The sequence below is a fragment of the Coffea eugenioides genome, chromosome 11, assembly GCF_003713205.1.
Source record: "Coffea eugenioides isolate CCC68of chromosome 11, Ceug_1.0, whole genome shotgun sequence".
In the NCBI taxonomy this organism is placed as follows: domain Eukaryota; kingdom Viridiplantae; phylum Streptophyta; class Magnoliopsida; order Gentianales; family Rubiaceae; genus Coffea; species Coffea eugenioides.
This window is the reverse complement of record NC_040045.1, coordinates 4,563,619-4,577,019: the sequence shown is the minus strand read 5'-3', so window position 1 is coordinate 4,577,019 and position 13,401 is coordinate 4,563,619. Positions and strand designations below refer to the sequence as shown.

Here is a 13,401-nt window from a genome sequence, read left to right as displayed (position 1 = left end):
AAATTTCACACTTATTAATGCTAGAAAAAAAAAGAGATAGGAAAGAAGAAGACAGAAAATTAGATTTTGCAAAAAAAGAAAATAAAGAAAAGTCTAACATTATTGTATTACTTTAAAATTGTCGGGATTAAGATTGAAATTTAATGGTAAACAAAAAAGTGAAATAATTTTAAAATAATAAAAGTATTTAATTCTTTCTTATTTCTATTTTTTTAAAAAAAGAATTGAGCTCTTTTTCTCTCCCTCTCCCCCTCCCCCTCTCCATGTTTCTATTTTTTTCTTGACAGGAGTGCTAAAAAGGAGAAGAGTCACTCTAAATTTCTTATTATTTTTATTATATAAAAATGAGGGTACTTTTTTTTTCAAAATTCTTTAAGTTGCTTCTTTGGTTTAATGGTGGGATAAATTGTCTAAAAAATAACTATAAGTGGTAAATTGATAATGATGTTATAGTTATGGGGTAAATTAATAATAATTTTAAGGGCTAAATATGTCTTTTCATTTTAATTAACAAATTTCGTGAAGTTTGACCGCTAGTTTTGGAGGTAAAGTGACTAAAAACTAAAAAGTAACATTAAGAGGATAAAGTGATAATAATCCAAAATAAAAATACCAAGTAAGTATATGTGTACTAGCCATGATCCCTAGAAAAGAACTCCAGAATAAAAATTGTCACAAAGTAATTGAAAAACTCTCAATATTCACAAATGTTGGTGGCCAATAATTTCAATTATCCAATCCAATTTGTCAAAAAAAAAAAATACAAATACTACCACAATATGGCCCCCACCCCTCACCCTCCCTCGCTAAAAAAAAAAAAAAAAAAAAAAAAAACGCTGACCACATGAACAAAAGAGTTTGGGCCCCAACTTTAATTTTTATTTTTTATTTTTTTTTATCGTCATCCTGAGCTGAGTGACCGTCTTTCGTTCTCCTCCACCGTCATTCACTTCACTCACCAGACAGACCTCCCAACTCCTCCGTCCTGGCTGAGCAGCTGCCACGTCATCCCCCTCCCACCGCCGGAGATACCAACGCAACGCTGATACACTCTGTTGGAGAAGCTGAATCAGGTAGGTTGGTTCGCCGGAATAGTAGTAGTAGAGCATTTGCTGCTTGCAAAGTTATATGATGATCATGATGATCATGGCTGTCGAAGGCCTCACCAATTCATCCTATCCTTAGTTCTTTAAGTATAGAGAGTTACTAGAATACTTCTTGTTCTTTAAGGAGTATAATTGTTGTGAAAATTCTTATGCTGATTCATTCTGTGTGCATGAATTTGCAATTGTCCCTTAAGTTGCTGCTGCCGGTTGCTTGCTCCTCCAATTTTGATCCAATCAATGTGCAATTTTCGCCTTTAATCAGATACTCTTCTGCTGACTCAGTTCTTGTAGTTTCTTGCCAATTTGTGCACTCAATTACATTTGCATTTGATCATGAGAAAAGGCACTAGTGTAAAGAAAGCATGTCTAGTGTCCATAGATATGATCACCCATCCAACAATATGCAAATGCTTGTTCTTCACCAAGTTACAAGCATTATATTCATTTCCCTCGTCTGCAAAACAGGCAATCTATCTTTACGTTATTCTTTCCATGCTGGCATTAGTGTTCTAGCTGCTTTTCCTGTATTGAATGATATGTAACCAGTGAGGCATCTTCGGACGTATATTATATGCAGAGAGATTACATCCTATTCCTAACAAAGATGATTGATTCCTGTCCTAGGGATGCAGTTTTTCTTGAATTAAGTTTCTTTTACTCTGTAGTTATTACTGTCCGATTGAGTTCTTCGTGTTAAATTGATTAGGCTCTTTTGCTGGTGCCACAAAGTTAGAAGTTTTACGTGTTATGACAAAATGTGTGCTGCTGCTGCTGCGACTTCCTCATTCGCACCTGCTCGCACTCTTGGGTTTGGCATCGACGTCGGTGCAAGACAGGAAATCAGAACTTCATCTCAATTCAAACTAGGCCACCTTTCTCTTTACTACTCAACTGCAACAAGGTGTGGTAGTTGGAATGTTGCAGCTCACAGACGCTCTGGCCTGTTGGTTATTTGTGGGGATGGATCTAACAGTGGAAAGATAACGAATGAGAAGAAGAAGAAGAAGAAGAGAAAGAAGTTGATTAATACAGATACGAAGGAAGTTGATAAAGTGGATGTCCCTGAGTTACAAGTATCCCAGCAAGAGCCATCTTCCTCAGTGTCAGTAATGAAGACGCTGGATGATGTTAACCCAATTGGGTTGGGCAGGCGTTCACGGCAGATCTTTGATGAGGTGTGGCGTAAATTCTCTGGATTGGGACAGATCTCTAGGACCACCCGCACCAATGATGAGATGAGTCTTCTTATTGGCGAGAGTGGTCCAATGTGTGAGTTTGCCATTCCTGGTGCTCAGAATACCACTGTCCTTGTCGTTGGTGCCACCAGTCGAGTTGGTCGCATAGTTGTCCGCAAGCTCATGTTGAGGGGATACACTGTCAAGGTCTCATTGCTATTTTGTATTTAAACCTTCTGCTGATAAGTAGTAGTAGAATGTTAAGGTGGTATTCTTTTCAATTAGTTCATGTAATGCATAGAGGAAAATGGACGGGCATCTTGCTGGGAGGTTTCAAGCATTAATCTTATTAATCTGTTTGTTTGCATTTTTTATCATTTAAGTTCTCAATTTTAGATATACTCTTTATCTCATTCACGAACTTTCCAATCTTCTTCACCAGGCTCTAGTCCGGAAAGCCGATAAGGATGTGCTGAATATGCTGCCAACTTCTGTTGAAATAGTCACAGGGGATGTTGGTGATCCTTCTAGTCTCAAGACTGCTGTAGAAGGTTGTAACAAAATTATCTTTTGCGCTACAGCTCGTTCCTCAATCACTGGGGATCTGAACAGGGTCGATAATGAAGGAGTTTACAATATTGCCAAGGCATTTCAGGTATCCTCCCCCTCAACAGACTCTTTATCAACCATGAAAAATTTCTCAGAATTTCCATGCATGTGTGCTTGCTTTAATAAAATGCTCATGTAAAAAGTTGGAGCATGATCAAGCAGTTGCTTAAATACTTGTAAGGTTATGCTTGTAAGCATTACAGTAAGCGGCTGGTACTTCAAGTCATCATGTTCATATTCTGTGATTGTTTTATTCTACTAAAAACTAAAAGTAATATATTTCGTTGTTGTGTGGCACAAAACAGGACTACAATAATGAACTAGCTCAACTACGAGCAGGAAAAAGCAGCAAAAGCAAGCTGCTAATTGCAAAGTTCAAGTCTGCTGATTCACTGGAGGGGTGGGAAGTTCGTCAAGGGACATACTTCCAAGATGTTATTGCTTCTAAATATGATGGAGGGATGGATGCAAAATTTGAGTACACAGAGAATGGAGCTGCAATTTTTTCAGGTACTCTTGGTGGCGATCAGGTTAAATTAACAGATTTTGACCTGAAAGTGTATTTGAATGCTGCCATTAGGACAGCCTATTTTTACTTTTCCTACTTATTGAACTTCTTTGGTAAAAGAAAATTGGAAATGAGAACTATGTATTGATGGAGACTCACTTAAGGACCAAGGTGACACATTTGAATTAACCTGACAATGTGCTCAACAATATGAATGACAAAAGTCTTTCTTCCAAGTGAATGAAATATTTGATGTTGTCTCATCTTATTCTGGTTCTGTTTGTTTGTTTCCAAAAAAGGGTATGTCTTCACCCGAGGTGGCTATGTGGAGTTGGTAAAGAAGCTTTCACTTCCTCTGGGTTCCACACTTGACAGGTAACCAGAAGTTGTATAATCCTTTCATACGTAATAACTTCAAGTACTTCATGCTAATAATTTATTCTTTGTACATTTGATATACTGTAGCGATTCAGTGATCGTTCTATCTTATGTATGTATATTGTGTTCAGGTATGAGGGTCTAGTACTATCTGTCGGTGGAAATGGGCGGTCTTATATATTTATCCTTGAAGCTGGTCCATCTGCAGACACAACTCAAAGCAAAATATATTTTGCAAGAATCAGCACAAAAGCTGGATTTTGCAGGGTGAGATGAATCTCCATTTTCCCATCAAGGGAAATGTGAAATTTGATTGATAATCATGTATTCAATTGACTCTTACTCGTGGTCACATCATATTAGTATTTTTTTCATACTAACAGGTGAGAGTGCCATTTTCATCCTTTCGACCAGCGAAACCAGATGATCCACCATTGGATCCATTTCTTGTACATACTTTAATCATACGTTTTGAACCAAGAAGACAGGTTCGTGTGGAAAGCGAATCAGTTCCAATCTTCTCTTTGTCAATAAACAGATTTGTATGTCACCAAAAAGAGGGAAAAAATATAAAGGAGAAAGTCAAGACTAGATGAAAATAAACGAGATTTTCATGAAGAAGAAGAAAAGAACACTAAACAAGTATTGAGCTTGATCCAAGTAAGCCTTGTGTGCCTTTTGATGTTTTCATTTGAACTGTCGCAGCAGAAACCTGTTGAGAGCCCTAATGGAGTGAAGCAAGACTTAAGAAGTTTTAAACTAATGTTGGAGTACATCAAAGCTTTGCCTGTAAGTGATACAATATGTTTTCTTTTCAGTTTGTAACTGTACAAAATCGTTACTCTTTATTTGGATACTAGCTTATGATGTTACTATTCCAACAATTTTGCCATTCTGTTCATTTTTTTTTTTATTAATTAGAGGGCACAAACTACTAAAACGGTGAAAGCTGGAGTTAAAAATGGTTTGGTTTCTCAAACTGCAAAGGCTCCTATTTATACCGAACATGGAGACATATAAATTTGCTTGCCAGACAGATTATGTTTATAATTTGCTTTTAATACAAATGCAAGAAGATAATAACATCTAAGTGTTCGTGCTCTGTAGGATGTTTGAAATGATTGGTTTCACCGGTTTTTGTGAATGAATAGCTTGGCTTTTCGGTTTTTCATGCAGAAAGAAATTTTTGGTTGAGTTACATTTTTGCTGATATTTATCTAAAGCTTTATCATGTCATTAAATTGTCTGCATGGTTCTGCAATTCACCAATGAGTACTTTGGCAACAGTGAAACATCTTCAATGAAATTGAACTTCAATAACTCATTTCTAAGTAGAAGAATATCCATACTTGCAGACTGGACAAGAGACGGATTTTGTCTTGGTTTCATGTACTGGATCAGGAATGGAACCCAACAGAAGGGAGCAGGTCTTGAGAGCTAAGAAGGTTTGGTCTATCTTATAAAAGCTTTTGGAACTTGTTATGCTTTTAGAAGAGCTGACTGTCTGCTTTTCGTATTCCCAAAGGCAGGAGAAGATTCACTGAGAAGATCAGGCCTTGGGTACACTATTATTCGTCCGGGTCCTCTGATGGTAAGCTTTCTAAAAATTATTTTTACTTGTGGATCTCCTCAGAATTAAGATGATTCAACCATTTAGTCATACTAGTATCAAGCAGCCTAAGTTAAGAATGTTCAAAGGCAACCATTTGTCAAAATCATCTACTGCCAGTTCAGACGACATACCTAATCAGTTTGTACCATGTACAACTGGTGAAGTTGAAGTTAATTTTCATTCAATTAAAAAAATAGAGAAAGGGGAGGAATATGTTGGTTGTGCTAAGTTTTCATTGATAAGATTATTTTAGAAATTGCTTTGCTTAGCACTAAAAAGTATTTATGCCTGAAAGCATTTATATACAAGCTTGGGAAGGCAACAAAATTTCAGACTGTCAAGACTTTGAATCTGATCCTTTATCATGATAGTTCATTTTTTCCTCTTTTTGATTTCTTGATAGTTTATTAAATTCATTTGACTCTGAAAAGTTCAAGAATGTTTTGTTCTATCAGTCAAGTCATATGTGCAGATTGATTCTTTGTAGGAAGAACCAGGTGGGCAGCGGGCTCTCATTTTTGACCAGGGAAACAGGATATCTCAGGTAAGATAAACCAATTTCTCACACTAGTGTATTGCTATTGGTTCTACAAATGAATCACGCCTCTCATGAGTAGTTTCGGCTTTCATTCTCTTAGAAACTTGCTGAGCTTGCAGATGAATTGTAATAGAATCTCGGTGATTCAATTTAGTCGTGTGCTTATTTTGAATCAAATGAATATTTCAGCCCAGAACTTGTGAGCTAGCACCAATAGAGTATGTTTATTCTTTTTAATTTTATAAATGCATGATCTTTAAACTTATACTATATATCTATATATGTGCTTGTGCATAAGATATACACTTGTGATAGTCATTGCTATTGGTAAATTGTGGTTTTATAAATTAAAGCATAGGGATTTGGATAGAGTTCAATGAAGAATATATTGTAACATATATCTGGCAGAGGGATATTGAATTAAGGTTGCTAATCAAGGTGTATCAAGCTAAAGCTAATTGAGCTTGAATATATGCCCAATCAACCATTATATGAGTTTGATTTTCACCATACTTTGGGTCTGATTTGGCTTTACTGGTATAAACTTGACAAATCGAACATTATATGAATTTGAGTTTCACGATACTTTGGGTGTACTGTGTCTTGGCTGGTATAAACTTGCCTGAAAGAGCCAAACATTTGAAGCTTTGATTTGTGTTCTTTAAGACATTGAATATTGAGACTCAACTGAAGCTTAGCTGAGCTGGAGTAGCTTGACACTTCTACGTATCAGTTTAAAGTTGTATATTTACTGAACTGAGGTTGAATAGCAAACAAAGTATCTAGTTTTGTGTTTGACACTAACCAATCTTAAATGGCTCTTGTCAACCAGAGCTCGACTCAAGTATTTATGACCAGAGCTGTGTTTGTGTCTTGGCCTTGCTTTGCTAAAGCTGTATTGCAGCAGCCTTTTTTGTGAGCTTAACATGCATGATAATCATGCAGGGAATAAGCTGTGCTGATGTGGCCGATATTTGTGTCAAGGCATTGCATGATTCAACTGCAAGGAACAAGAGCTTTGATGTGAGTAGACAGTATTAATTTATTTTTTTTGCTTTGATTCTATTAATCATCATATTATCTAACTAAATTCTCTGGTGGAATCCAAGGTCTGTTATGAGTATGTGGCTGAGCCTGGGAAACAACTATACGAATTGGTAAGGGTGTATAGAAGCCAGCCACTGTTTAGCTGTTGTTTGTTCTTGTATCCAATTTTCAGAAATTATCTCGGCTTGTGCCTTGCTAAATGTTGTGTCTCAGATTTTATTTTTTCTCCTGGCAGGTTGCACATTTACCTGACAAAGCAAATAACTATTTGACACCAGCACTTTCGGTTCTAGAGAAGAACACATAAAAAGCTCGATTCATTAAAGAAGAACACATAACACCTTGATTTCAGTATACAAGTTCGATAGAAACCACACACTCTTTAGGCAAGGAACTGCAGTTTGTTTGTAAAGAGAAATTGCACGTCTCTTATGTTGGGAAATTTTTGTGTACGTGTAGTTCGTTCCTTTTTTCTTTTTTTTTGGTTGACAAAGGAACTCGCAGCTGCTACTCGAGAGTGCGCACTCGGTAAATCCCGCCCCCAATGCAATGGACCGCCAACTCATGCATTTCGTTCCTGTTGGCAACTTCTACATGTGATTGAAGACAGCATCAAGGTATTTATTTGAACTGCAAAAATCATTCGCCTCCTTAACATTTAACATTCAATTCAATTGACTGTGTATAGAAAATTTGGTTGGAGCCAGCCACGCGAAGCAGTTTTCGATGGTTTAGCCCTCTTAACCAAAACATGGACGTCCAATGTGATAGTCAGGCACATTCATGGTTAAAAATATGGACGTCCAATGTGATAAGTGCAATTAGTTGACACACACTATTTCACTTTAAACAATAGCGTTTGCAAAATCAGATAATAGACGGCTTAATTGAAAATGATTTTCTTTGTTAGACTTTGAGGGGAAAAATCAAAATGATATGCAAGCACATGTAATATAGATCATTAAACTATGGGTTAAAAATAAAAAAGCCCCCTGTAGTAAGCCTAATACACAGAAAAGCCCCCCATGGTTTCAAAATATACAACACGACCCCTCATGCTTTGAACTAAATTGTAAAGGTGACGGAATCCGTTAAACTTAACGGAAATGACTTATTGGAACCTAAAAAAAAATTTTTATACCTAATTTTTATCAAATATACCTATTCTACCCCTTAACTCTCAATTCTCTCTACTTAGAAAATAAAACAAATGATTTTTTTGAGCTGTCTTTTGTTTAATTATGTAAGGGTATTTTGGTCATTTTGACCATTTCCGTTAAGTTTAACGGATTCCGTCATCTTTACAATTTAGTTCAAAGCATGAGGGGTCGTGTTGTATATTTTGAAACCATGGGGGGCTTTTCTGTGTATTAGGCTTAGCACATGGGGCTTTTTTGTTTTTAACCCTTAAACTATATATAATTGCATCTTCATTCTTTGCCATAGATCTCGTAATAAGAACAAATGACAAGTAAAGAAAGAATAAATCAATACAAATACCAAAGAAATTAAGTACATAAAATACCAAAGTTATTATTGTACTCGAAATCTGGAAAGGCCTACTTTGTGGCCGATGGATTTGACATCTTCGCGGACTTGGTGTCTGTATTGGCCGAACGTGAAGGCCTTGTAGACGGAGGCAGAAGGCTCCCGTTTGCAGCTGCCAATCTCAGATTCGTAGGAAGGGCACAGGAAATACGCAATTGAGAATCTCTCCACCTTCCTCTTCACCATCACTTTGTGCTCTACACTCTTGTACGCATCATTGCTCCAAGCCTGCACCATGCGCCCCCATGCATGCATTTTTTAGAAATTAGTACTGGCTACCCCACAAAACAATAAAGTATAGGTAATATGCGTGTCACTCAGAATCTGCAGCTTAGGCCAAATTAAGGACACCATAATTTTCAAAAGGGCATTATCAATGATCCTTTCCACCTTAACATTCAACGCAACCCTCCCCACTGATCATATTAGTCATTTGCTTGGGAAAGTGACCGTTCCCGCCCGCTCGCTTGCCATGCATGTCTGCGTGCTTTCGTTATCTTGTTAATTTTTATGCATTACTATTTACTTATGATTCTTTCCACCTTAACATCCAACGCAACCTTCTCCATTGATCATATTAGTCATTTGCTTGGGAAAATGACTGTTCCCGCCCGCTCGCTTGTCATGCATGCATGCCTGCGTGCTTTCGTTATCTTGTTAATTTTCATGCAATTTTTTTTTTTTTTTTGGAAAAACCCAGAAAGAGAACAAAAAACAAAGACAAAAGGTAGTTATAGGATGACTCAGACAGAGCAAGTTTGGACCATAATTATTTAAAAACAAAGCATTGGACCTCTGCAGCTTGCAGACCAAAATTAAAGTAGGGTTTTGGCAGCGCTTGAAGAAAAAATCGAAAAATGGACAGACACAAGATTCCAAAAATAAATGTTTTTTTTCAATTGATGACTCCAAGATGAACTAGCACTCACTATGAAAAAGCCCATCAAATCAATCATCTCTCGTGCGCTTGTTTTTCATGGAAATATTATTATAAGTACGTACTAATCTTGAAAGTGACTGACCACATCTCTGAGTTGTGACCATGATCGGGGCAGGGGAAAGCAGCCCTTTGTTAATTAACAGCTATAATTTTGTTTTAGGCATCCCTTGCTAGCTATTTCATTCAACCTTGAAAATGACAATGTTCTTTAGTCTACCGAAAAAGATTTGGCTGAACTAACAAATTCAGGTGACTTGTACACGACCACAGGCTTGTGATAGCTATGTAAACATTTTTTTTTTATGGTTTTCAAAGTTTCTAGAAATTAACCTAAATGGTACCTGGAAGAGATCTCCAATGTTGACAATGAGTGCGTCTGCGTTGGGTTTGACAGCAACCCATTTGGAATCCTTCATGAGTTGAAGTCCGCCAACTTCATCCTGATGAAGGATGGTAAGAAAATCACTATCCGTGTGGGGTACTAAGCCAAAAATCTCCGGTGAAATTGGACAGGCAGGATATCGATTCAAGCGAAGGAAGCATGTGTTTTCATCGCATATTTCTTCCAGAACTTGCTTTGGACGGCCCATCTTCATTGCCAGCACTCCAGCCAATAGCTTGGCTACTCCTTGCATTGCTTCTGCATATTCCACCATCACTTCCCTACGGTGCACCCATGTAGACTCAATTACTGCCTAATATATATCCATCACCAACGATACATGACGATTTTTTTTCATTTCCAATATGCCATTATGCTTAGCAATCAATCATGGACAAAGTAGATATAATTAGATTGAATATAAGAGGTAGCTAGTGAAGAAATATGTAATGTAAAAATTTATGCACGTGTAAGTGTACCCTTTTTATACTTAGCTTTATGTAGTGATATATAATTTTACATAGGAAATTAATGGGGCTTAGTTAGCAGGATCTTTGATGGGCAACCTGGCTTGGCATGCTACTATTGACATTATTACAAGAGTCCGCAGCGTAGGTAGTAGATGAAAAACTATTTTGTTATTATACTATAATCATAATCATATGTGCTCCATTATGTTTTATGATTAATTTTCCTGCCTAAATAAGGTCAACTACTGTTTATATATATATTTTTTCCAGAGACGATAACTGTTGTATAACCTAATTTATCCTACACTAGGGGGAGGGGGCGGACATAAGGAGGCTCGGGGGTAACTCGAAAGGAATTGAAACACCACCAGACCAAACGGGTACTCTACGCACCCGCCTGAATTTTTTTAAGCAAAGCCACTTTTAATGTGTGACAATTGGTGAGAGGCAGGGTTCACCACCACCAAACTTTAATGCTTTGGTAGTGGTCAGCAGCCAAAAGGCTGGTGGTTAACTACTGTTTATATATACTGCATTGCAGAATTCTCTCTCTCTCTATATATAAATATATATATGTACCAAGAGCAAGAATTGATGCCAGTGGAATAAAGAATTTGTGTTTTGAGGTACGGATGCATGCACGCCTAGAATATTAATTATACTAGCTAGCAGTTGGTACCTACTATATATATATATGTATGTATGTATGTATTAATGACTAATTATTAAGTAGTACCTTAAAGAGGTGAAGTCTCCATAAGAGGCTTGGTCTGAAATCTTGGCGAGGGGAATATGGAAGGCCTCAGACCAGGAGAACTGCTTGGGACAAGTAGCTGTCGGAGTTCCCCACCTGTATGAATTGTTAAGCAGCCCAGACGAGGCTTTCTTCTCGAAGGGCGCCCGAAACAGCTTAATCTGTTCTTCCCTCATCTTTCGCAGCAGCTCAGAGCTCACTCCGTGGTTGACAACTTGGAAAAACCCCCATTCTGACGATGCCTTGGCGATTTTCGCCATGCACTCCCGCTTGCTTGCTTCATCTGATGATGATTCACTAGTGATGAGCACGCCGAGGTCTATCAGGGGTAGTTCACATTCCTCCTGCACCATCATCATCATCATTCCTTCTTCTTCACATTGATCAACTCCTACATGGCTTTGCAGTTTATGGACGAGTTGTGCATAGTCCTGAAGAAGAGGGGGGTTGGAGTTGGAGTACTCGATCATTTTTTTTTTCAAGTATTTATTTGGACAAACTTCAACTTATGCAGTATTTGTGTAAAAATACTGCGGGTTGGCTAATTAATGTTACGAGTTGGCTATATATATTACTCATGAACTGCAAATTAAGTTGGCTAAAACAAATCGAGGGCATATATACTGGAAATGAAGATAGAAGAGGTGGTATTTATATATATGGCAATGGCATGGGAGGTAGGGGCAAATGTCAAAGAGCACAAGGGGAACAAAACAAAGGAGGAAACTCCAAATTGTGACAATTGTCGATCAAGGAAGGCTGATGTCTTTCTGTTACTATATATATATATGCTAATCATCCAATTATTAGACCAAGTCTGTTTTTTTTTTTTTTTTAATATCATCATAAAACCAAATCCCAGAAAAAAAAAAAAAAACTGTGTCAATCCAGGCCTGATTAATTAATGAGGTTCATCTTTGACTTTGATTATTATCAGAAGAAGCTCCAAATATTTATGAAATGGTCGAATCGAATATGCTTGTGCAGGAACCGCGTTTTCTTATGATTCCATAGGCATCAAGAAGAAGTCGGTGTTAATTTATGAGATTTCACGTTGTTTAAGCTTTGAAGTTTCTTTTGTCAAACTAATTACAATACTGTCACTCTCATTCAAAGTCTTAATTGTCTCTCATTCAAACGTCGTACGTTTTTTTTTTAATGGAAATTATATCGGTTTTGGGATACCAAACTTTATACATGCATCAACAAATGATTAGTTGGATTTTACCACAATATATATATATATATATATATATACACACACTACCCTCAATGTATACCCCAATCAACATTTCTCAAGCGGTTGTTGAAGAACATATATTCTTAAAACGGTTCCCTTCCGCCCTTCAATCACTATATATATATATATATATAAGTCATAGTTTGATAGGACGAGATTATTAGAACAATTCAATTAAAGGAGGAAGCCTCAAACCTTTTGGTATCTAATTGATCTACAATCAATAGAATCAATCTTGTGAAAGTGCATCCACTTAATTCGTGGAGATATACACATATATATATATATACAATGATATAGCATTATGTACGTGATTACGTAAATGGCTGCCAAGATGAACTATATATATCGAGTCTGTCTTCACAATAAAATGATACATAAGTGTGTGTGTGTACTTGATTGCATTTCAATTTGTAATTTATATGCGACTCTTTTCAAAACAAGCTTGGAAAGAAGAAGTTTCTCAATTAGGAGTTGTACTTTATTTGTTAGATATATATATATCATAACAAGTAGTTGACTAAGGCATTGTATGTTGTGAAATTAATAAAATAAACTATTAAAATAGGGATTGAAATATTAGAGTAAGAAGTAGAGAGAGAATAGAGAATTGTTTTCTTATTATTTCAACTGATCAAAAGTTGTTCTTGTTGTTGTTACAAAGAGAGGTTATGATACCTCTATATATAGGTAAAATAAAATCAAAAGTATATGAACCTTATTAAACACTCATTCATAAATTTAGTACTTCAAGTACCTCAATTGAATAGCTCCATAAATGAGTTGAAAGGATTCATCCAATGTATCTACTTCATTCAATGTATTAATGAATCTGGTGGATAATTATGAATCAACCTTCTTGGGAATACAAATGGACATTCACATCTTTAGTTGTTTCATAACACTCCCCCTTGATATCCATTACACAAAGAATATGTCTCGTTAAAACCTTATTAGAGAAAAATTCAGTGGGATAAAAACTCTAGTGAAGGAAAAAGAGTACACTATTCTTGTGTATTAATTTCTCCCCCTAATGCAAAGCATCATTTGAGATCTTTTAGCCAATCCATTCCAACATTCTTCACCAAGTTCTC

At 36.6% G+C, this 13,401-nt stretch overlaps 2 protein-coding genes across 3 annotated transcripts; one reads left to right on the top strand and one right to left on the bottom strand.

Annotated features, from left to right (window-relative positions):
• Positions 1-920: 920 nt before the first annotated feature.
• Positions 921-7,679, top strand: LOC113751688. Of its 2 annotated transcripts, none has more exons than XM_027295786.1 (14): positions 921-1,073; positions 1,813-2,488; positions 2,724-2,936; positions 3,196-3,400; positions 3,698-3,773; positions 3,908-4,043; positions 4,160-4,264; positions 4,485-4,565; positions 5,132-5,221; positions 5,302-5,367; positions 5,876-5,932; positions 6,872-6,949; positions 7,036-7,083; positions 7,209-7,679. In XM_027295786.1, the coding sequence occupies exons 2-14, from the start codon at positions 1,862-1,864 to the stop codon at positions 7,278-7,280; spliced, it is 1,854 nt and encodes a 617-aa protein (XP_027151587.1). In that variant the 5' UTR covers positions 921-1,073; positions 1,813-1,861; the 3' UTR covers positions 7,281-7,679. The 2 variants fall into 2 exon arrangements, with proteins under 2 accessions (XP_027151587.1, XP_027151586.1); XM_027295785.1 differs by having other exon boundaries at positions 4,482-4,565.
• An 827-nt stretch (positions 7,680-8,506) lies between these two features.
• Positions 8,507-11,537, bottom strand: LOC113751842 (gibberellin 2-beta-dioxygenase 8-like). Its single transcript, XM_027295991.1, has 3 exons — positions 11,050-11,537; positions 9,803-10,124; positions 8,507-8,749 (listed from the first exon to the last, which is right to left on the bottom strand). The coding sequence occupies exons 1-3, from the start codon at positions 11,535-11,537 to the stop codon at positions 8,507-8,509; spliced, it is 1,053 nt and encodes a 350-aa protein (XP_027151792.1).
• Positions 11,538-13,401: the final 1,864 nt, after the last annotated feature.

Coding starts and splice junctions, on each gene's coding strand:
- LOC113751842 (XM_027295991.1), bottom strand. CDS start 11,537: ATGATCGAGTACTCCAACTCCAACCCCCCTCTTCTTCAGGACTATGCA. Junction 10,125..11,049: donor GGAGACTTCACCTCTTTAAG/GTACTACTTAAT, acceptor GGTGCACCGTAG/GGAAGTGATGGTGGAATATG. Junction 8,750..9,802: donor ACATTGGAGATCTCTTCCAG/GTACCATTTAGG, acceptor CGCATGGTGCAG/GCTTGGAGCAATGATGCGTA.
- LOC113751688 (XM_027295785.1), top strand. CDS start 1,862: ATGTGTGCTGCTGCTGCTGCGACTTCCTCATTCGCACCTGCTCGCACT. Junction 4,265..4,481: donor GTTTTGAACCAAGAAGACAG/GTTCGTGTGGAA, acceptor GAACTGTCGCAG/CAGAAACCTGTTGAGAGCCC. Junction 7,084..7,208: donor GGAAACAACTATACGAATTG/GTAAGGGTGTAT, acceptor TTCTCCTGGCAG/GTTGCACATTTACCTGACAA.